Source organism: Myotis yumanensis, unplaced genomic scaffold (genome assembly GCF_028538775.1).
Source record: "Myotis yumanensis isolate MYYU_CA2020_CCGP unplaced genomic scaffold, mMyoYum1.0.hap1 SCAF_16, whole genome shotgun sequence".
Lineage (NCBI taxonomy): Eukaryota > Metazoa > Chordata > Mammalia > Chiroptera > Vespertilionidae > Myotis > Myotis yumanensis.
Window position 1 is genome coordinate 44,061,991 of NW_027223767.1, and position 22,114 is coordinate 44,084,104.

Here is a 22,114-nt window from a genome sequence, read left to right on the forward strand (position 1 = left end):
CCCAGCCAGCTGTCATCATCGGCACTCTAGGCCCTGACAGTACCCCAAGAGGACATTATGGGTTCTGCCCACTGTCTTATTCACAAGTACAAACTCACAGCATGGTATGTTTTCCTTCTATGTCTCCGCTCGATAGTTTTCCTTGCCAGGCTGCCTTTGATGAGCCTCGTATTCATATGTAAATCAGGTGGCAGTCATCAAAGATAACCAAGGGTTAGAGTGAGGGTTAGGGTTAGGGATAGGGTTGTTACTGTTGTCAAGGGTCTAGTTCAAGGGTCAAGTGTCAAGGGTTAGGGTAAAAGGTCATGTGTTAACGTTTCGTGATCAAGGGTTGAAGGGCTGGAGTCAAGTGTCAAAGTTCAGGGTTCAAGGCTCAGGGGTCAAAGGTCATGGGGTCTGATATCTAGGGTTATGGTGAGGGTTAGTGTTAGGGTTGTTAAGGGTCTAGTTCAAGTGTCAAGGGTTAGGGTCAGGGGTCAAATTTCAGAGGTCAAATGCCAGGGCTCAAGGTCGGGGGCAGAGGTTAAACACAGTTGAGGTCAAAGGTAAGCTGTCAAGGATCAGGGGTCAAAGGTCAATGTTCAGGAGTCAAGGGTCTGAGGTCTAGGGTTATGGTTGTCAAGTTTTGGGATCAAGGGTCAAAGGTGAAGAGTAAAAGGTCAATGCATTACCTAAGGTCAGGTGTCAAGGTCAGGGTGGTCAAGGGTCAAAGATCAATGGTTAAGGGTCAGAAGTCAAAGTGCATGGTTTCAAAGACTAGGGCTAGTGCTAGGGGTTTGGGGTTAAGGGTTAGGGTTGCTAGGGTAGTCAAGGGTCTAGGTCAAGTGTCAAGGTTTAGGGTCAAAGGTCAGGGTTCAGGGGGGTCAACATTCAGAGGTCAAAGGTCAGGGGTCAAGGGCCAGGGGGCAAAGGTCAGCAGTCAGGGGGTCAAGTGTCAGGGTTCTAAGGTCTAGGGCAGTGATGGCAAACCTATGACATGCATGTCAGAGGTGACACACGTGTCAGAGGTGACACGCGAACTCATTTTTTGGGTTGATTTTTCTTTGTTAAATGGCACTTAAATATATAAAATAAATATCAAAAATATGTCTTTGTTTTACTATGGTTGCAAATATCAAGAAATTTCTATATGTGACACAGCACCAGAGTTTTAAGTTAGGGTTTTTCAAAATGCTGACACGCTGAGCTCAAAAGGTTCGCCATCACTGGTCTAGGGCAAGCATATCAAACTCGCGGCCGGCAGGCCGCAGGTCCTGTTTAAATAAAGGAGGCATCGTCTAGGGCTGGTCTATTGGGGGCAGAGGAATCCCAATAACACCCCAGGCTTCAGTGAAGCAGGAGAATGCCTCAGAGGGCAGCCTGAGGACCTTCAGAATGTGCTGGAACAGTGGTGCAGCCTTCAGAATTCCAGACAAACCTAAAAAGCCCATCAGGACATCGGGCCCCTCAGTGGTGGGGCAGGCTGGCCTCTGCTATCATAACCTGGAAGGGTTCCGGCAGCTCTCTGGCTACAGGGTCAGGGCCCCCACCCAATCGGAACCAAGAATAAACCTCCTCTCAGGGGTCTTTCCATTTCCGAGGAGAATGGGGTAACTGGAGCCAGTGGGCCTTTGAGGAGAAGGCAGAAATGCAACGTGATGGGGGCTGAAACTCGACCAGCAGACAGTGTTTCAAACCGTGGGTTTTGACCCATTGAAAGGTCATGAAATCAGTTTAGTGGGTTGTGACTGAAATGTTTAGAATTTAACAGAAAACACGAGTGCATTGTCTATGTAAGTGCTGTTTCACTAGCTATGGGTGTTGGTGTGTGTACACGTCTGAATCGTTGAGATGAGAAATGGGGACGACTAGAGATAATCAGACCCTACTTCGTTTTGGGGAGCAAGCATTGGGCTTTGGGTCAGGCAGAGCTGGATCCTAATCCTCAGTGCACCTTACTAGTGTATGACTCTGAACCAACATCTAACCTCTCCGGCTCTGTCGCCCACAGGTGTTAGCAACGCCAGTAGCGACCTCACTGATGGTGGTGAAGCAGCTTAGCCAAGAGCTGTTCCTCTCCAGCCCGAAGTTGGTCTCAGGGCCCTTGGGGGGCAGCAGCAGCCCCTGTGGTGTTCCTGCCCCTCCTCCCCTGAGCCTTGCTGTGGGGCAGTTGGCTACCAGGGACCCCCCTCCTCTGCCCCACCCATCCCCGCACCTTCCAGGGTGAAGCTGAGAAATAATGAGACAGCAGCCCATAGGAAGGAGGTCCGGGAGAGGAAAAAGAAACAAGTTTTATTTAAGCCCCAAACACTCGGCTAGAAAACCGAAAAAAGGAGAGCAGGGAAGTGGGGAGAAGAAAAAGGACATTAAAAAAGAGAGACAGAGAAAACACAGCAACCCTTTTCCATTTAGAAATTGTCAAGTTACACTGACAGAGGTCACAGAATATCCACAGAAGCCATCACTGCTACACCAACACGGGCCCTACGGGGTGGACCGGGCAGGGTGTGGAGCCAGGGCTCGCCCCGGGGGGGCCCACCTGGGACCCCTCTCCGAGCCCGAGGCTCCTAGGGAAACAGCCTATTGCGGAAGGGGCGGGAGAGAAAGCCCCCGTGTGAGTATCACAGCACAGTGGGCGGGGGCTGGGAGGACCAGGTACAAGGATCCCCCCAGGCGGTTTCGTTTTCTCTTGGTCAAGCACACACGGATGGACAGAGCAGCAAGGCGCATGCAGCTGGAGGGTAGGGGGGAAGCATTGACGTGCTGTGGGCTTTGAGAGGCCAAGGGGATGGGGGCTTGGGACGGCGGCCAGAGCAAGTGGTGCAGGGATGATGGAACAGTTCGTCACACAGGCACTTCCGCACGCCTGGGTCTACACACATTTGCACACTCCCACACAGGTCAACATGCACCTCCATGTACACCCCTCTGTCCACACACATGTGGCCCACATACATACAGTCTCTTGCAGCTACACACATCTGCACACGCACATCACACGCGCTCTCGTATGCAAAGCTCTTCTACACCGACGTGCAGGTGGGCAAGTGCTGATGCCCAAGCAGGTTCCACGCACCTACGGGCGCACACCTCCCCGCCTACGGGGGCGGTAACTCACCCCTGTGCACGCACGCTTCCCACCACGCACGGGGAAGTGGATTTGTGCCGGTGTACACGGACACGCAGGCCGTGCACGATTCCACGCAAATGCCTCTCAGCCCGTCATGTGCAGGAGCCGAAGTGAAAGGAAGATGCAAACCCACTGGGCTCCACGTGAGCAGGCGGGACGGGCCCAGGGTTCCCTCCCTCTGCCCCCTGGGGGATGGACACTGCCCCCTGCCCCCGCTCCCCACAAAGGGACATTCAACTCAGGACAAGGACGGTGGGGCACACATTCAGGTCACCAGGCTGAGGGTGGGAGGTGAGGGCAAGTGAAAAGTAGCAAGGGAAGAGTCATGGAGTGGAGGGAGGAGGGGGCACCACTCCCCCCTCCCCTCCCAAGTCAGGGGTCTCTGTACAGCCAAGTCAAACCACACCATGTGACTGGACCACAGAAGCCAGGCCGTGTGCCCACCCTCCAGCCCCCTCCCCCGCCAAAACAGCGGCCAGGGAGAGAGTGCCGTGGTTTTCTTTTTTTTTTTTCTTTTTTAAATATTTATATATATTTATATTACGTATATTATATATATAATATGTAAATATATTTTTAAAACAATATAAAATGTTAAGACACTTCACTTAAATGTAAAGAGTTGCCTGCAATTAAAAGTAATTGCATCATTTATGAGGTCCTTTTTTTTTTTTCCTATTTTCCAGGTTTTGTTTTTTTTTCAGGAGGGATTTTTTTCCTCTTCTTTTGTTCTGTTTCAAAAAGGCTTACTTGCCTTTGTACAAAAATGATCCAAAGCTAGAAAACAAGAATGAATCAACAAAAAAAACAAAAACAAAAGAGAAATGAAGAAACACAACCCAGTTTTCCCTCCCGCCCCAACCCTCAACAGCTCCCCCGGGAGGGGACCTTCCCCCCAGGCCCCAGGGCCCAGAGGCGCTGCCTTCAGTGGCTCCTCCTTTCTGTGCTTCACTCGGGGAGACTCATCCCAGCCCTCCCTCCCCTGCGCGTACCCCACTTTGTGCTCCAAACAGTACCCCTGCTCCCTGGGGACGCACCCCATCCTCCTCCTCCTCCTTCCCCACCCACAGAGTCTCCCTGTGGGCCCCTCACTCTGCCCTCTGCGGGGCCAGGGCTGAGAACCAAAACTAGTTTCCCTCCGCCCCTCTCAGGACCTGGCCAAAAGCCGGGCGGGTGCCCGCAGGTGGGGGCCCGGCTCAGGGACCCTCAAGGATCTCCCCAGTGGTCGCCGGCTCCCCATTGAAAGGCCGCGTCGTATCCCTTCCCTGAAAGCCCTCAGATCTCCAAGAGGAAGGTGGAAGGTCAAGTCCCCCTGCCCCTGGGGTCAGAGCCATCCTCCGGCTCCTGTCAGCCTCCTCTGTATTCCCCCCATTTCCCTCACAACCAGACCCTTCCCTCCCTCCAGGCCTCAACATCTAATCATCTAGGCCCTCCATTCCTGCCCACCCCGCCCCCTGAAATAAGTTAATGTCATTTAAAGTGCTAAATTAGGAAACTAAAAGTACCAACACCCCTCCTGGGCTGCCCGCTCCCAAGGCAGTGTCTCCGGGGCCAGGCTGTCTGCTCCCCGCACCCTCCGCAGCCCATCGTCCAAAGGGGCCCCTTCTTCCCCTTGGCGCAGGCCAGGGGGCCCCTCGTCACAGGAAGGGGGTCCCAGGAAGCCACGTCCTCTCCAAGGACACAGATTCAACGGCCCCACGTACCCCACACCCATCCTGAGGCCCCTCAAACTCTGAGGCCCCTCCAGTCCCAAAATCTTGACTCCAGGCCCACCAGGGAGCAAAGAAACAGCCGCGTTCAGAGTTCAGTCCCGTGGGGAGCTGGGGCAGGCGCGGTGCCTCCAGGGCCAGGGTCTGCCTGCGTCTACTTCCCAGCCTGACACGGGTTGGTCCAATGTCCAGCTTCCGGAGGAGGGGAGAGCCGGTGTCTTGCTGCTCCAAGTCTCGGTGGCTCAGAGTTTGTTTGGAGTGCTCTTAGGAAGTTGGGGGGAGCGGGGAGGTGGGGGAGGAGGTGGGGGAGGACGGGGAAGGTACAGGAACTTCAGGATGGACTTGGACAGAGGAGTGGACAAAGAGAAAAGGGAGGGAAGATGATAGGAAGTGGGCCACTTTAGAACAGGAAGTCAAAGGAAGGTGGTGTGTTTTGGTTCTTAGTTTTACTGTTTTGCTTTTTATTTTTAAAAAAGAACGATAATTAAAAGTGAATCGTTTAAAAAAAAACAAACCAAAAACACCAACAGGGGATGGGGAGAGAGGCGTGAGGAGGGCCACCCCCGTGGCGACCCTTCCCGGGGTCAGGATGGAGTGGGGATGGGGTGGAGATGAAGGGAAGAGCAGGGAGATCAATGTCAGGGGTCAGGGAGGGGGACAGGCTGGGGTGGAGGGGCGAGGGGGCCTCTAAAAGGAGATGGAAGAATTCCTTGCCCCAAACGAAGTCAATACGGGGATAGAGGTTCTGGAAGCCGAGGGCTTTTCTGAGACGGGGCTTGAGGTCTCATTCGACCCGCTCATCTCTTTAGATGGTTTAGTGGCCTGGAACACAAACAGGGGTCAGGGGTCAGAGAGAGGAAGGGAGAGCCTTCATGCTGGCCCCCAGCTGAAGCTTTAAAATAGGAAAAAAACCTCCATGTGTCCGAGAGAAAAGTAACTGCAGAAGGAAGAAACCATCTGAAGAGAGTGGTCCCTTTGAGACAGGGCGGGGGGCACAGCAGGGCAGAAGGGGGCACGGAGTTGGACCAAAGGGCCCGGGAACTGGGGTGGGAACACAGGTCCAAGGTTACTGATAGGAAAGAGAGAAGGTGGAACAGAGAGACCAGAGAAGCACAAGGGAGACGGCACCAGGGCCAGCAGAGAGGGAGATGGGGCGGGGAAGAGGACAGGGGAGGGAGGAAGGAGAAATGAAACATTAGCGGCCACAGGGTGCATGCCCTGGGAGCAGGGGGGGAGTAGGGCTCCTAGTCCCAAAGGGCCGGCAGCCCAGCCCGGGGCCCTGCCGACCTCAGCGGGAGGCTGATTCTAAGCAGAAGGTCTTGGGGTGGCATCTGAGGAGTGTGTCCTGCCCGGGAAACACTTTGCTGAAAAACCTCCCCACCCGCACCCCACCGGGGAGGGCTGCGCGGAGCCTCACTCCCACCTGCTTCCTGTATAGCTGCTTCTCGGGCTTCAGGCTGGGCCTGGCGAGGAGGGCGCTCACTCCCCGGTAACATGTCCCGCACTCACCAGTCAGCTCTGATAGTTAGAAACAGCCCAATCCCTTCCCCGCCTCCAGCAACCCCTGCAGCTGTACGGGTGCTGGAGGTTTGTATGGTTCCAGATGGGGTGCTGGAGGTTTGTATGGTTCCAGAGCCGCCTGCATCGCCTCCACCTCCAGGGGAGGATGTGGGGCAAATGCAGAGCCCCGGGCCGGCTCCAGAATCCACCTCCGGTGTGGGCTCCGGGGCCTGCATATTAGGCAGGCGCCCCAACCGAACCTGCTGCTCATTGGACTGAGGTCCACTGGGTCAGGGCTACGCCGGCCGGGTTTCCTCCTGTCCCTCCTGGCCTTGCTCAGCGTATTTACTGATAAAGAAGACAGAAAGGAAGAGAGGACTGGAAACAGCCGTGGCCCATGGCCAGAGGCCTCCTGCCGGTTAGGTCTGCGCAGGTCAGTCTGTTTCCCACGACCTGCATTAGCAGCCAGCTGCCGGGTCAGCTCTCCCAGAGGCCTGGCCCGGGAACGCCAGACCGAGCCCCCGGCAGCCTGGAAGGGAGATGGCAGGCAGCCTGACCGCTGACAGCGAGCCCGCCCTTCTGCCAGTGGTCATTTCTCCCCCCTGTCCCCGCCCCCCCATGAGCATGTGATTCATCTGGGGTTTGCTCACCACACTGCAGGCTGCAGTCACATTTCCCCCCACTCAAGGCACGTTCCCCCTTGGGGCCTCCCGCCCTCTCCTCTACTGTGGCTGCACATTCCTTACTCCAAGGGTTCCAGGCCCGGATCCTTCCATTCACTCCGGCCTTTGCCAAGAGCCAGGGGCTGGGCAGAGCCCCTTGATGGCAACCAAGAGCTCTCTTACTCTGTCACTTACCCTGGGCTCCTGTCTGCCCCCCCCCCCCCCCATCCCGCTTTCCTATTTAAAGTTCTTTCTCCCGTGTCTCCTGCATCTCTTCACATCTCACCAAGTCCGGGGCCAGCTCTTTGATTCCCTCCTGGCTGTCCTTTGTTCTCAATTCATCTCTAGTTAAAAGCTTTTCTCTGTTCCTCCCCTTTAGCACTTGTCAAAAGCCTCCATCTATGTCTATTCTGAGCTTCGGTCTTTAAAACACCTGCCTTCCCACTTGGGCCTCTACCTGGCCCCTGCATCCACCCAGGTGATGTCCCCCGACCCCCCTGTCACAGCGCTTGGCAGAGTCACATGGATGGGATGCCCCCACCCCCTGCCAACCTCTTTTTCACGGAGACGGCTTACAGTTGCTCTGTGAGCCTTTGTCTGGTCAAGCTCTCTCAGGCCCTAGTCCCTCTCGGGAGACTGACCGGCTGCAGCAACAGCCACAACCCACTTCCTGAAGCGGGGGGAGCATGTCCAGCTGTGGCTGTGGCCTCGCCCTGTGCTGCTCAGAATTCTCAGGTGACACAGCTGCTGTCTCTGCAGCTTGCATTTCCCCAGCCCGTCCTTCCTGTTGCTCCCAATTATGCCCAGAGGAGCAGAGCTTTGTCAGGTGTTCGGCTTGGCTTTCTGCTGGGGGAGGCTGGAACCCTTAGGCTGAACCCTGCCCCCTCCTCTTCCTGTGGGACGCAGGCTGGCGGCCTCCCTATGCCCTCGCACGCTGACCAGTCCCTCCACGCTATGACGCGCAGATTCCCACACGGGCGTAGATCATCCAGACACAGCAGACCCTGCTGGCCCTTCCTCCGGGACCATCCCCAGTGCCACCTACCCGATGCCCACAAGCCCTTCTTCCTTCCCATTTGCCAGGAACCAGGCACAGGGCTGTCAGGAGAGACGGGGCTTCTCGCAGCCCAAGGGGGGTGGGTCCTGGGAAATACTAGTATATGGCAATTTCAAGCAATCCCTTCTCCTTGCCAGTGGCGGATGTAGGCAGGGCAATGAGGCGAGGGGAGATCAGATGGGGGCTTCCGGGGAAGATTCTCCTGCCCCTAAGAAGATCTGTGTCCTAGGGCCCCTGGAATGAAGGCAGCCCTGGGGGCAGGGCAGAATGCTGGGCCAACAGGACCCAAATAGAAAAGAAACCGTTTCCTGACAATCTTGAGCTGCTGAATTCCCCAGCCCTGGGTCCTCCCTGCCTCCAGACTTCCGTCGTTACCGAATACCTTCCTCATTGTGTAGGCTAGGGGTCCTCAAACTTTTTAAACAGGGGGCCAGTTCACTGTCCCTCAGACCGTTGGAGGGCCGGACTATAGTTTAAAAAAAATCTATGAACAAATTCCTATGCACACTGCACATATCTTATTTTGAAATAAAAAAACAAAACGGGAACAAATACAATATTTGTATTTGCATGTGGCCCGCGGGCCGTAGTTTGAGGACCCCTGGTGTAAGCCATTTAGAATTGGAGTTTCTGTGACCTGCCGCTAAAAGCATTCCAACTGATACACGAGGCCCAAAGCTGCTCCCCAGTGCTCCAGGCAAGAGTACCCAGGTCACTGGTGCCATCTCACCCACGCTCCCTGCGACCCAGAGCTCAGGCTCTCTGACGAGGCAGGAGAGTCCAGCATGAAGACAGGCAGACCCGGGCCCAAGTCCCAGCTCTGCCGCCACCTCGAGTGGGAGCCTAAGCAGGGTTTCCCGGGGCTTTCACGTGCTCACCTGCCTGGCAGGGCAAACAGTCCCTGCAGCATCAGAGCAGGTGAGACGATGCCACACACAGCACCAGGCCCGGTGTCTGTACTAAGGACTCAATACGTGGGAGCTGTGATTATTACGCTATTTTAACATTTCAAGTCTGCTTTGTCTATTTCCCCCTGGATTGGGCCTGATATGCGGCAAATTCATCCATTCATTCATTCATTCATTCACCTACCCGACAAATATTTACTGAGTGCCTACAGGGATTAGCAGTGACAAAGCACATGTATTTTAAGATATAAAGTTATGAGGATTAAATATGATACATGACTACTAGTATTTTCTATCTGCCTCTCCATCTTTCCCCCCATCCAAGTCCTGCCCTGGTCTGTGCCCTGGTTGGCTGACACCCCCAACCCCCCGCCTTTGCTGACTAGCTTCTGGTTGGGTTATGGCAGGATGGAGAGAGAAGGGGTGATGTTTCTTCTCCACTACCTCCCTCCTTGGGGTCATGTTGCAGGCAGCAGCCCTGCCCTCCCTACAGCCCTGCTGCCCAGTCTCACTGAGCTCCCTAAACTCTATGCCTTCTGCCTCCCCGCTCCCCAGGGAGGTCCAGCCTTCTGCTTTCACTAGTCCCTGGGTACCTCAACATCCCTGTGCTTCCCCTCATCCCTCTGGGTGGTCCCTTCATTACAGTCCATCCATTTGAGCCATCTGAGAGGATACAGCGGGTGCTCACAGAGCTCCCAGCCCTGGGAGAGGAGGGGCTGTCCACAGGGGAACCAAGACCTGGGTCCTTGCACCCCTGGGAATCTGGCCGCCATGCCATCCCTAGATCTTGAGCACAACATCCAAGGGGTTTTTCTCAATCGTGTCTCTGATTTCTCTGTAGCTTCAGGCACTATTGCACCATCTCAGAACCCCCATTTCCCGGCCGTGAGGTGGGAATGACGTTGGGGTTCCTGGGTGCCAGTCCTGGCTCTAATCCACCTTGCTCTGCACCCCTGGGAAGTCCCTTTCCATCTCTGAGCTGTTCCCTCGGCTGTAAAGGAGGCGGCTGGACTCACCCATTTCTAACCTCCTGCCTCTGGCCTAGAACCTTCTTTATGTCCCAGCATCTGGACATTTCACAACCCCAACGCCCAGAACAGGCCTGGCATCCAGGACCCGCTGAGAAATAAGTCATGGAACCAAACAAGTGCCCTAACGGCCTCTCAACATCTAGGCCCAGGGGCCACCCTGCACCTCTGGGCCGGGCACCCGGGCACCCGGGCCCACAGGGCAGGAACACCCCGGTGAGGTCAACTCTGTACCCCACGGCTACAAATCAAATCTGAAAGAGGGTGAAACACCCCCGCCGCTCCTTCCCATGGGGGGAGGTGAAGTCTCTCTCCTTCCGCCCCTCCCCATCCAACGTCCACGGCAACACAATGAACCCCAAGCACCAGACTGAGCCGCAGGTGCAAGCTGGCTTCTCCCTCAGCTGGGCGATGGCCTGGGAGCTAAGAGGGAGGCTGAAAGGAGATTTGGGGGGTGGGGTCCCACAGAGCAGGCAGGACTGAGAGTGGCGAGAAGGCAGTGGAGAAGAGGGGAGTGGCAGAAGATGAAGGGGCATCTAAGTCCCCCTCCCACACCCAGGGCAGGCCAGGTCTTAGAAGGACCCCGTCATTGGGGCTGGTGGGGACAGGAGTCTACTCGCTCTCCCTCCTGCGGAAGCAGCTGGGGAGAGGGCTCTCTGGCCCTGTGTGAGGGCTGGTGCGGGGAGGTCTGGCTGCGAGCCTAACTCCTAGCCCAGATCCAGAGCCCTGGGATTAGGGAGAGGAGAGAGGAGATGGCTCAAGGGGCTGCTGGGGCGCTCCTGGCAGGGGGACCTCTCTGGGCATCAGGTGGGAAGGCGGTCACAGGGCCAATGGCAGGAGGCGGCCAGCACACAGCACTGCAGGGGCGGGGGCGGGGGACTGGATGGGGCCGAGGTCCTGTTCCCGTGGTGCTCACATTACCTGCTGCTGAGCCTGGATCCTCATGTACTCGGCCCTCTGCTTGCCATGCTTGCCTTTGTCAGGGCTGCCGGCCTGGCCCTGGGCTGCCTTCAGCCTAGAGGCCCCTGGAGTCACCACCTTCATGGGCGGCACGCTGCCTCCGCCGCTCTGCAGGAAGAAGAGCCGGGTCAGGTGGGAGGGGGGGCCATACAGGAGCCCCAGGCACTGGGCGGGGTCTCTGGGGCGAGCGAGGACCTCTTCAGTGGGCCCTGGAGACCCCTCCAGGCTCCACACCCCTGCCCAGGACTCAGGGCCACTCTCTGAGGCCAGGTCTAAGGCCTCCCTGAGGAGAGGTGGCAGCGGTACCCCTAGGTTCCTGACCACTCCGCTCCCCAGTGAGAACTCGGTGGTTTCCTTGGAGAGCCCAGAGGCAGCTGGCACCCCCTGGGGGAGCCACTTCTAATGTAACACCCCCACTCCCAGCAAGGGGCACCATCCTGAGCCCCAGAGAGCAGGCCTGAGATGGGGGTGGGGGGTGGGGCTTTATAATGGCAAACAGAGCAGGATTGGCAGCCCCAGGCCCACATCTCCTCCCAATGGGTGGATGGGGGTGCAGTCTCCCTAAGATGGACCAGTCCAGCCCCTTGAACCACTAGAGGTACCAGACCTGCCCGGAAGGGCCGTGGAGTCCAGAGGCGCAGGCAGAGAACGACAGAGACAGAAAGTCACACAGGAGGGGGCGGGGATGGGGGGGGGGGGGGAGAGTGAGAACACTTTATTTGTTGGTTTACAGATACAGAGCAGAGGAGAGGCCCTGGTGCCTGCCAGGCCTGGATGGGCTGGTCCCTGGGGAGGCCAGCTTCCCAGCCTCCTCGGGCTCAGCCTGCAAACCCTGCCCGGCACCAGGCTCCCGGGAGGGTGGCAGGAGCTGAGAGAGGCCAGTGGGAGACGGGGGCTGTCTGGGTGCTCCTGCAGCCCCCAACTCCCTCCAGCTCTGAAGATGGAGAGACTGGAGCATTAAGGCAGGAGGGGAGAACAGGGGAGGAGACAGCCACCTTGGGCCTGGGGGGCAGGGGTGGAAGGCTGCCAAGAGGCCTCTCGGAGGGGGCCGTGCCCATCTGGCTCAGCGTGGCTTCCAGCTCCCGGAGCGTCTCTTCCAGGCTGTCCATCCGCTGGGGGGTGGCGCCCCTCGCTGTGCCCTCACACTGCCCGCTGCCAGGTCCAGAGTCCTTGGGGGTCTCCTCTGGGTGGTCTCCTCTGGTCTCAGCAGTGGAGGGCTCTTGAGTTCTGTCTGGGGCTGGTCCCCGAGAACAGGGGACCCTGGCTCCTCCCTCTTCCAGACTGTAGCCCCCTGAGCCCTGTCTCTTCAGAGGTGTCCCTGCCTTCTCGGGCATCCAGCTGCTGCTGGGCCTAGAAGCCTCGGCCACCACCTCTGGCGGGGCCCTCCCACTGCCAACCAGGGTCCGGGGTCTCGGGGTGGGGGTCGTTCTGGGACCGGGCTCCTCCAGCCTGGCCTCTGGTGGGGAGGGAGGGTTGGGGGCACACTCCGTCAAGATGATCCGGGGAATGCACAAGGCCCTGGCACCCGGGGCCGCCTGGGGGGAGAAGAAAGATGAGGGAGAATATGATCCCTGCAAACTAAACCACCAGAGCTGGGACGGGGGCTTAGACGATGGGTGAGCCCAGCCCCTTTCTTCCATAGAGGAGGAAACTGAGGCAGGGGAGGGGCCTGAGTGAACTCAGCAATTAGAGGCAAAGTGGGGACTAGGCATCAGGCCTCTTCCCAGCACACCCTCCAGTCTCCCACGTTCAGGCAGAGAAGTCAGTTTACCTAGAAGCACAGACACAAGCTGACTTCTCCTTGCCCATGCTGAGTCCTGGGAGCAGCTCTCCCAGGCACCCCCCTCAGTTTGCCCACCTGTGCAATGGGATAGCAATATGGGGGGCGGGCGGAGAGTCAGTGAGCTGGCACCCTGCAAGTGCTTGATAAACACAGCTGTTTGTTGGATTGAACTGAATGATGGAGGCCAGCAGCCTGTGAGGGTGAAGACCAGATGTTGGCCTCTGGCCTCTGAGGGTTAGGCTGTCATCGTCATCACAGGCCAGAGACTCCTGGTCCCTCCACCCTCCACTTTCAGAACTTCACAAGGCGGGGGACGTGGGGGGTGGGGAGCGGGGAGCTCGGCTGGACCAAGTCCCCCTGTTGCACACAGGCTCGGGCAAAGCTAGAGCACCTGCTTCTGTGTGAACACCCCTCGCTTTGGCTTTGGAGCGGCCACAGAGACCCCCCCAAACGGAGTGAGCCCTGGTCTAACTCTGTCACGCACGCCTTCACCTTTCATCCCCACTGTAACCCACCAGATGGCTCTCACCTTCTTCACAAGGTAGAAACCAAGGGTGGGGAGGGTCATGTGACTCGCTCAAGGTCATTTACCCACAGCTAGTTAGTGGCAGTGCCAGGACTTGAACCCAGGTAGTCTGGCTCCAAGTCTAGTGCTCTTTCCACTAAAAGGAGCCACAGGGAACATTTGGGGTGGGGGGGCGGGGGCAGCAGGTTCCCCAGCCTCCCTCCCACCAGCCCTGCCACCGGCTTACCTGAAGACGGGGGTGCAGACTAGGAAGGCAGAGAGGGTGACCCATGCCTGCCCGGCTCCACTGCCCGATGGTGCCTCGGGATGCAGGGGTGAGCCAGGGCCCAAAGGCCCACAAAGGGGCTTTGCCCACTGGGCCCCTTCTGATTGGCTCTGAGCCAGAAGGGGCAGGGGCTGGGGGCCGCAGGCACAACCCTCTGGGGGCAGCCTTTCCACACTGCTCATCCCCAGACGGCTCCTCGGACGGCTCTGTGTCCATCCTGCACCCAGCAGACAGCACTGCCCCTCATCTGGCACCTGTCTGCTCGCCCTGGCCAGGGAGCCAAAGCACCACCAGGCCTCAAGCCAGGCCAGAGATCAGGTGGTGGCCAGCATGGAGCCCACAGCGGGCCAAGGAGAACCAGATGAGGCAGGTGAGCCTGTGTGCACTGGAGGCTGCCCGCCAGCGTGGAGTGACTGAGCAGAGGGAGAGATTCCCAGTCCACCCACCCAGGTTGCCCCCCCAAACACAGTCCCCCAGGGGTGCAGACAGCAAGTCCACCCCCAAGTTCCCAAGAACGAGTAAAAAGGAAGTAAGTGCAGCGGGACAGCAGCAAGGACTGAAGTTAGAGAGAAAGGAGAACTTCCCAAACGCTGAAAGATACGGAGCCAGCAGCCAAGGAAGGGCGCGGGTTTCTTCCATTCCAAGCTCCCTGACCAAGAGGGCAAGATGGGGCCATGGGCCTGAGAGGGGCTGAAATGAGCTCCCCCTGGGGAGTCCTGGCCCCAGTGCAAGGCACAGATTCTTGTGGGAGAAATGAACCCCCCGCCTGGCACAGGCAGCAGAGTAGGGGGCATGACGGAGACTTAGACAAGGGCTCAGGACAAAGTCAGATTTTGAGTTGGACTTAAAGTCACCTAGTGAACAAGGTCCAAACTCCCATCTTGGACCGAGACAAAACCCAGGCCGCAGGCCAGACCTAAACTCGGGCCACAGATTGGAACAAAATACCCAGACTCCCATGGGCCGACCCGAATGAAGCCTGTAAGAAAAAGCAGACCAGCCCTAACCGGTTTGGCTCAGTGGATAGAGCGCCGGCCTGCGGACTCAAGGGTCCCAGGTTCGATTCTGGTCAAAGGCGGACACATACCCAGTAGGGAGTGTGCAGGAGGCAGCTGATCGATGTTTCTCTCTCATTGATGTTTCTAACTCTCTATCCCTCTCCCTTCCTCTCTGTACAAAATCAATAAAATATATTTTTAAAAAAGAAAAGAAAAAGCAGATCCAAGGGGCTACTGGCTGCCAGGCTGCTGGAGTCCCAGGGATGGAAGGAAGGGTTGTGCACCTGTCCTTGGAGTGGGGGCGGGGGGGGGGGGGGCGTCCAGGTGGGTGAGGCTGTGGCGGTGGTGGGGACCCAGGGATGTGACTGGCATCTTAGCAGGTTAGCGTGACAGGTGAAGAGAGGAAGCTGTGGAGGCACAGGCAGAAAGAGAGGTGGGGGCAGCCTGTTACCTTCCATGTGGGGCCTGGGGCTGAGCCCCCGGGGGGCCCTGAGTCCTGGGGGGGCAGCAAGGTAGGGATCGGCTGGCGGCAGGGCGTGGGGGGGAGGGAAGCCACTGAGCTTCTCTCAAACACCTGGGGAGCAGAAAGTGGGGGAAAGTTTGGAGGAGACGCACAGGGAGGACAGTGGAGGTGCTGGTCTATGGCTCAGGCACCACGGGAAGGGGGGGCCTGGGCTGGCACTGGGATCCCAGCTTCACTCCTTGGCCCCTCACAATCGTCACTGGCCACTCTGCCCTCCCATTTGTCTCGTCTCCAGAAGCCCTGGGAGCCCAGGGTCTGCGGCCACTCAGGGAGGGGGCTGGGAACACTGGAGTCTGAGTGACTTGGGATGGGTTCGAGGCACTTGGGTATTAAATGTTCAAAGAACATTCAAGGGTGGGGGTCTCGGAGCACAGGGGAGGTCTCAGGGCAGTTGGGGGTGGTTCACAAAGACTGAAATCAAAAACCTCGCCTGGCCGGTGTGGCTCAGTGGTTGAGCATTGACCCATGAACCAGGAGGTCACAGTTCGATTCCTGGTCAGGGCACAAGCCCAGGTTTGGGGCTCATCCCCAGTAGAGGGCGTGCAGGAGGCAGCTGATCAATGATTCTCTCTCATCATTGATGTTCCATCTCTCTCCATCTCCCTTCCTCTCTCTGAAATCAATAAAAACATATAAAAATATTTTTTAAAAACCCAAACCTGCAGGGAGAGACTTTAGACCCATCCCCGCGCGCCCCCCCCCCCCCCACACACACACACACTTTACAATGGAGAGAAAAATCGAGGCAAGAAGAACAGGGTTCCAAACAGCCCGGGACCCAGCACGAAGCCCAAGAGTCCAGCCCCTGTCCTAGTCTGGCCACCTCGCCCCGGGGTCAGCTTGGCAGGGAAAGGGAGCCGGGTCTGGCGGACGACCCGGGGGCCAGCCGCAGCCCTGACCCACCTCCAGCTCCGCGATGATGCGGTCCTCGTCGTCCTCGTCCTTGATGGCAGAGGCCATGATGGGTGGGGTGGAGGCCGGGCGGGCCACCTCGGACACCGTCCGGCGCAGCTTCACTTGGGGTTTTTGCACCTCCAGCTCCTCGGACTCGGCCTTCTGCAAGGCCCAGGCCCCGTCAAGCCCAGGCTCCGCCCCGCCTCCAGCATCAGCTCCCCTCCTAGGCTCCATGGGCTCTCGACCATCTCCCACCATCTCCCACCTGCCCTGGCTCTGCGTCCTCCCAGGATGGCCCCTTCCCATGGGGAAGCCCAAGCCGGAAGCGGCGTCCCCACCGGCCAGCTTCTTCTTTCCCTGCCACTTCCTCTGAGAGGTGACCGCCCGGAGGATCTCTGGGGGCCCCTCAGGCATCCCCCTAACTCAGCCCCCTCGCCCCCTGCCTGGGTGGGGTGGTACCTTGATGAAAGTCGAGTCCTTCTTGCTGGTGACCACAACCTCCCCGGTGCGTGTGGTGGTCAGGCCGTGGGAGGAGGGGAAGCTCCGGCGGGGAGGGGGTGGCGGGGGTGACTTAGAGGGCTTCTCCGTGCGATACCGGGGCACCGTCAGCTCATCTGCAGGCAGCCAAGGGCCTGGAGGTCAGGGGACCTGTGCCACCGCTGACTCCAAGGGGCTAGACCTTGCTTCCTCCTCCAAGGAGGAGGGGACAGGACACAGGCCCCCCCCCCCCTCCTCTCTTACCTCCCCCTGCAACCCAGCCTCAACCCCCGTCACTCCTCCTCTAAGGGCGCTCCCATCCCTCCACACTCCAAGTGCGGTGCACGGACCAGCAGCAGCGGAGCGCCCGGGAGCTTGTTAGAAATGCAGAAGCTCAGGCCCCTCCCAGAGCCGCTGGATCGGAAGCTAGATTCTGGCAGATCCTCAGGCGATGTCAGGTACACATTGGAGTCTGGGAATTGCTGTTGTCCTTCACCTCTTCCCCCTGCCCCTCAGCCCCTGCCCTGGTCTGGACCTCTGTCCTTTTTCCATCAAGAGAGAACAATCCCTATTGCGAGAGCCTGCCCCTGCCCACCAGGCTCTCCCCCTGATTTTTCTGGTGGTGGGGACTGTTTCCAGGGCCACGTGCAGAAAAGTCACTCACACCTGACACTCCTCTGCCTGTGATCCTCCGTGGCTCCCCATTACCCAAAACCACATGCCACCTCCCTGTCCCCGCACCCCCTGCACGTGCCAATCTTTCAGCCTCAGCTTGCCACTCCCTGGCCCGGACCCCGCCGGACCCTCCAGGCATGTGCACACGCCGTTCCCTCTCCCGCATGCCCGCGCTCACTGGCCAGGGAAGCACCTACGTGTTTTCAAGGCTCCAATGGAAAGGGCCCTCCCATGGGAAGCCCTTGCTGCCCTCCCAGGACTCCCCTGGGACTGCTCTACACCAGAGCTCACCTCCACCACTGCACTTAGCACCACATCCTACTTCTGCCTTACACACCAGCCTGGGACAGAGGACATGACCACACTGGGCTTAGTGCCCCCGTCTGTAAAATGGGAATAACCACCGTAACTGCCTCCTGGGGCCGTTGCAAAATTATAAGAATTAATATATAGGAAGCGTTTGGGGCGGTTCTTGTCACATAGTAGGTGCCTGATAAACATCTATGTTAGTATCAGTCCCCTACTAAATTTTAAGCTCCTTAAAAGCAAGCAGTGTCTTATTCCTTATTCCCAGCACCTAGCGCACAGTAGGTGCTCGACAAATATGTGTGCGGCAGGAATGAATAAGTGAATGAGTGATGATTGCCATTTCTGGTTCAGATTTGTGCCTCCCCTGTGAGCTCACAGGCTGGGGTGGGGGGCCGGGAGCACAGGAACCATGTGTATATGGATCAGCGATGCACCCTATGTCAGCACAGCCTGGCTCAGTGCACATGCTGGGTCTGCCTGGACTTGCTCCTCCGCCCTGCGTGGTCCCCTCAGCAGCAGTCAGGCCAATGGGGAAAGCCCTGGACGGGCCCAGCTCTAACCCAGACTCTGCGCCTCCCTTCAGTGGCTGAGGGTCAGGCTGCTGATGTCCCAGCACCTCCCTTCTCCAACAGCCTGCTCACAAAGATTCTCTCTCCCCCGTGCTTCCCCCATCAACCTAAGAGCTTCGGAAGATGGGGCTTCTCTTCTCTGGGTTCCTCACCGGCCCCTATGTCCCCCCGTACCTGAGCCCCTCCTTCCACTGGGCTCCGTTCGGGGGGCTGCCTTCTGGCCGTGGGGGACCTTGGGGGGCTTGTGGTCAGGGGTGGGGGCAGGGCCTGGGTGGGCCTTGCTTGCACAGTCCAGGTCAGGGATGGCCTTCAGCAGCTCCGCCTGTGTCTCCTCCAGCAGCCGATTGATGTCCTTGGCGCTATACTGGGTCAGGGCCGCCCGCTTCTCCTCCCAGTCCCGCTCAGCAGCCTAAGAGGAGGGGGCAAGAGTCAGGACTACAGTGGCCGCCCGGCTCCTGGGCCTTGGGGGCCTCAGCCCCTTCCCCCAGGCACACATGCAAGGAATGGTAAAGGAAGCCCCACATTTGGCTCAGCCCCCCGGAGCCCCGGGAACTTCTCCTTGAATATTACAAGCTTTCTCCATGAGTCTTTATAGACTACTCTCTGGACACACTTAGACCTGTTTCGGGATATTCTCTTTTGTTTCATTGATCACATAGTCTATTCTTATGCTAACGCCACACCGCTTTAGCTATTATGGCTTTATAATATATTTTTCTGACTAGTAGGCTTCTCAGACTTCCTCCTTCACCAGGAGGAATTACCCATGCCACGTCGGCACTTCCAACCTCGGATGGTGGGAAGAACCTGTGAGCCCAGCTGACCCCCTATCCCTGGCCCAGTACCTCCACAGACACAGCCTTGTCCACGCTTCTCTTGCCAAGAGCGTCCAGGCCTTTGGTGGGGTTGCCCCCCTTGGGGGTGGAAGGGGCTCCCTCAGCTGGCCCACTCAGCTCATGGAGGTTGAGTGGAGGGCTGGGGGGTGGCATTTCAAAGTCCAAGCTCTTGTTGAAGTCAGTCTCGGCGGTCACCTTCTTAGGGGACTGACTCAGGAGGTTGTTGGGGGGCGGCCACACACCCTCGTCCACTTGCCTGGGGTCGGAAGAGTTAGAAGCAGCTGTGAGACCAGCAGGGGGTGGGCCCACGGAAGGGAAGCCTGGCCTGAGGGAGGCGGGGTAAGAAGGGCCCTGGGGTCTTGCAGGACAGAAGCGAGGGCCTGGGGAGGAGTGACCGCACCCAGCATTAGGGACAGACAAGCCTCGAACAGGTCAGAGTTGGGGTACAGCTCCAGCTGGACATCAGTGACCTTTAAAAGGGGAGTCCGGATAAGGGGTCAGGCTGATCTATCAATCTGGGCCCAGTGTGTGCCCCCGTGGGAAATCAGGGGTCAAAGGTCAGAGGCCAGGGGCAGAATGACCTTCGGATCTGGGCCAGCGTGTCTGTGACCCCGCGGCAGCGCTTGAGCAGCCCATCCAGGCGCTGGGGCTCCTCCTTCAGGAACTTCACGGCCTCCACCTCCACGCGCAGCACTACCCGCATCTTGCTCTGTAGGCCTGGGAAGTGAGCTGAGGGCACCGGGAGGAGTGAGCTGACGGGGGAGCAGCTCAGAGGAGTGGGGGAATGGGCAGCAGAAAGGGCAGTGCTTGGGTGGGGGGGAGGGGGGGAGGGGTGCAGCGGGGACGCCCACCTGGACCACGTGCCACATTCACCGGCCCCCAGCTCACCCTTGAGCTCGGTCAGTGTCTCCCCGAGCTGTTTCAGCACCAGCGCCTTCTCCTCCAGCTCGGGGCCCGGCACCAGCCGGTGGTTGTGGGAGACATCCCTCTGGATCTTCTCCACCGACTTCTCCAGGTCACTGCAGCCACAGAGAGACCCTCTCAGCCCCTGCTGGCCCCAGCCCCGCCCCCTGACATTGGGCAGCTGGAAAGAAATCAGGCCACCAGTCAGATCAAAATCAAAAGCCACCCACCAGGCCACGTGCCCAAGTGAAATCGGAAATGCCAGACCTCAGAAGAGCTCCCTGACGGGGCCCCTGGACCTCCTGTTGAAGCTCCGGTCTTTAGCCACATCAGCTCAAACCTCCCTCCCGATAACTTGAACCTCCCATTCGCATTCTGCCAGGGAAGCCGCAGAGAACTTGGCGGCCTTGCAGAGCGCTAGCGGCAGCTACACGTGCCCCGAGGGGTCTCTTTTCTTGCAAGGTGGCACTGCCGTGTCCACCTACCTTTCCGCAAATGATCCAGACACTCAGCCTCTTTCTCTGAGGACAAAACTTCTTTTGATTTTCAATGGGCTTATGCTGAGCCTGTGTCGTTTTAAGCCCCACATCTTTCTAAAATGTAAATCAGACCCGGCCACCACCCCGTGTTGAACCTTAAATGGATCCCATCGTTCTGCGGCTAAACGCCAAACTCTTCAAGGCAGTCAAGAAGGGCATGAGGGTAAGTAGTTGAAAATGTGGCTCCAGAGTCAGACAGACCCAAATCCCAATCCCAGCTCTGCCCACCCGCTCGGAGAGATCTTGGACAAGTTACCGACTCTCTCCAGGCCTCACCCTCCTCATCCAAAAGATGGGGGTGGTAAGAGCTCCTTCCTCCTGGTGCCATGGTAACGATTAAATAAGCTAATGCAGCCAGGAAAGGGATGGCAAGCGGTCAGGCCCTGGGGACTGCTTTTACTTTCCTTCCAGCCACATCTCTTGTTCTCGTCTCTCTTGCTTCTGTTTAGAACCATCTGGAATTTCTCTGAGGTCCTTGCATGTGCTGCCCTCTCTGAGCTTTTTTTTTTTTTTTTTTTGGTGCACCATTCCCAGAGGTACTGCAATACCAGGTCGATGCGTGGAATGGAAGGAGCAAGCTCCTATTCCATCTCCCTGCTCCAAAAATCCATTTAATATACTTTCCTTCGATAGAGGATGTATCAGATATTAAACCGATACTACACTTGATCTTAGCCAAAAGGCCGAGAAGTGATCTCTGGGCTTTCTTTAATGCCATTTCCTCTGCTTAGAATATTCCATTCAAACACACACACACACACACACACACGCCCACACACACACGCATGTGTGCACATACACATATACATGTGACTAATACACTTGTTCTCAGGTCTCAATGGGAACCTGTCCTCTACTCCTTACACCTGAGGTTGGGGGTCTGCTTCCTGCCCCCCCCCCCCAGGCTCTGGGGCTCCTGTTTGCTGGACTGTGCAGCGCCAGGCAAGCAGAGCTGTGCCTTCCAGAGTCGTAGCCGATGCCCAGCACCTGGCAGGGTGCCTGGAGCAGAATAGCTTTCTAATAAATAATTGTGGGCTGAATGATTAAGTGAAAGAGAGAACTGTTGATCTCAGTGGGATCTGCAAAAAGGACTAAAAAAAAAAAAACAGAAAAAAGGAACAAGAAAGAAAGAACCGCCGCCCAGGTAGGTCACCTCAATTCTGTCCTCGAGTCACTGACATCCCTGACCCACATGCGGGACTTCACATGCTTCCCTGCCAAATCCCATCAGCCGGATTTCAGCTCCACCGTCCAAGTGGAGACAACTTCTGAACCTCAGTTCTCCCACCCGGCAGATTTGCTCGCCCTCAAAGCTCTGTCATCAGCAAATCTGATCAGCATGCCTTCTCCATCTTCATCCAACTAGTGGGTAAGAGACAGACCGCGCTGGCGCCCAGGATGAATTCCTGTGACTCAGCACTGCCAGGGAAAGCGCTAGCATGTCCCTAGCACTTCTTATATGCCAGGTGCACACTCAGCCCTCCCCTTTCGTTACCCGATTTCAGTGAGTTTTAACCTTTTCCATCTCATGGCACACATACACTAATGACTGAAATGCTGTGGCAACCAACAAATGTATGATTCTGCCGATCTGACAAAAAATGGATAACATTTTGATCCATTCACACCGGATGGCTATTTTTGTGTTGGCTGTTGTCATTTTTTTATTTGACAATCTAAGGGAAAAGAAGTCAGCCCTCACACTGAAGAGTCTCGCGTTCGATTCTCGGTCAAGGCTTGTGTGGGAGGCAACCAATCAATGTGTCTCTCTCACATCAGTATTTCTCTCTCTCTCTTTCTCTCTCTCTTCCTCCTTTCCACTCTCTCTAAAAATCAATGGAAAAAATATCCTCAGGTGAGGATTAACAACAAAACGAAAATAAG

The 22,114-nt window shown here is 57.4% G+C and overlaps 1 protein-coding gene and 1 pseudogene across 6 annotated transcripts in view; both read right to left on the reverse strand.

The window, feature by feature from the left end:
* Positions 1-5,063: 5,063 nt before the first annotated feature.
* SRCIN1 (SRC kinase signaling inhibitor 1) overlaps positions 5,064-22,114 on the reverse strand; it is a 64,090-nt gene continuing 47,039 nt past the window's right edge. For 3 of the 6 annotated variants that reach the window (XM_070392982.1, XM_070392980.1, XM_070392977.1), the window contains 8 exons: positions 19,677-19,807; positions 19,370-19,517; positions 18,798-19,044; positions 18,127-18,361; positions 16,382-16,536; positions 15,932-16,084; positions 10,895-11,041; positions 5,064-5,640 (listed from right to left, as the gene is read on the reverse strand). In XM_070392982.1, coding sequence (XP_070249083.1) covers positions 5,506-5,640; positions 10,895-11,041; positions 15,932-16,084; positions 16,382-16,536; positions 18,127-18,361; positions 18,798-19,044; positions 19,370-19,517; positions 19,677-19,807 — 1,351 coding nt within the window. In that variant the 3' untranslated portion in view covers positions 5,064-5,505. Of the gene's footprint in view, positions 5,888-5,912; positions 6,667-10,894; positions 11,042-14,956; positions 15,080-15,931; positions 16,085-16,381; positions 16,537-18,126; positions 18,362-18,797; positions 19,045-19,369; positions 19,518-19,676; positions 19,808-22,114 lie in introns of those variants that run through there. The other 3 variants (XM_070392976.1, XM_070392978.1, XM_070392979.1) reach the window with 3 other exon arrangements.
* On the reverse strand, positions 20,745-20,925 carry LOC138995280 (U2 spliceosomal RNA; annotated as a pseudogene).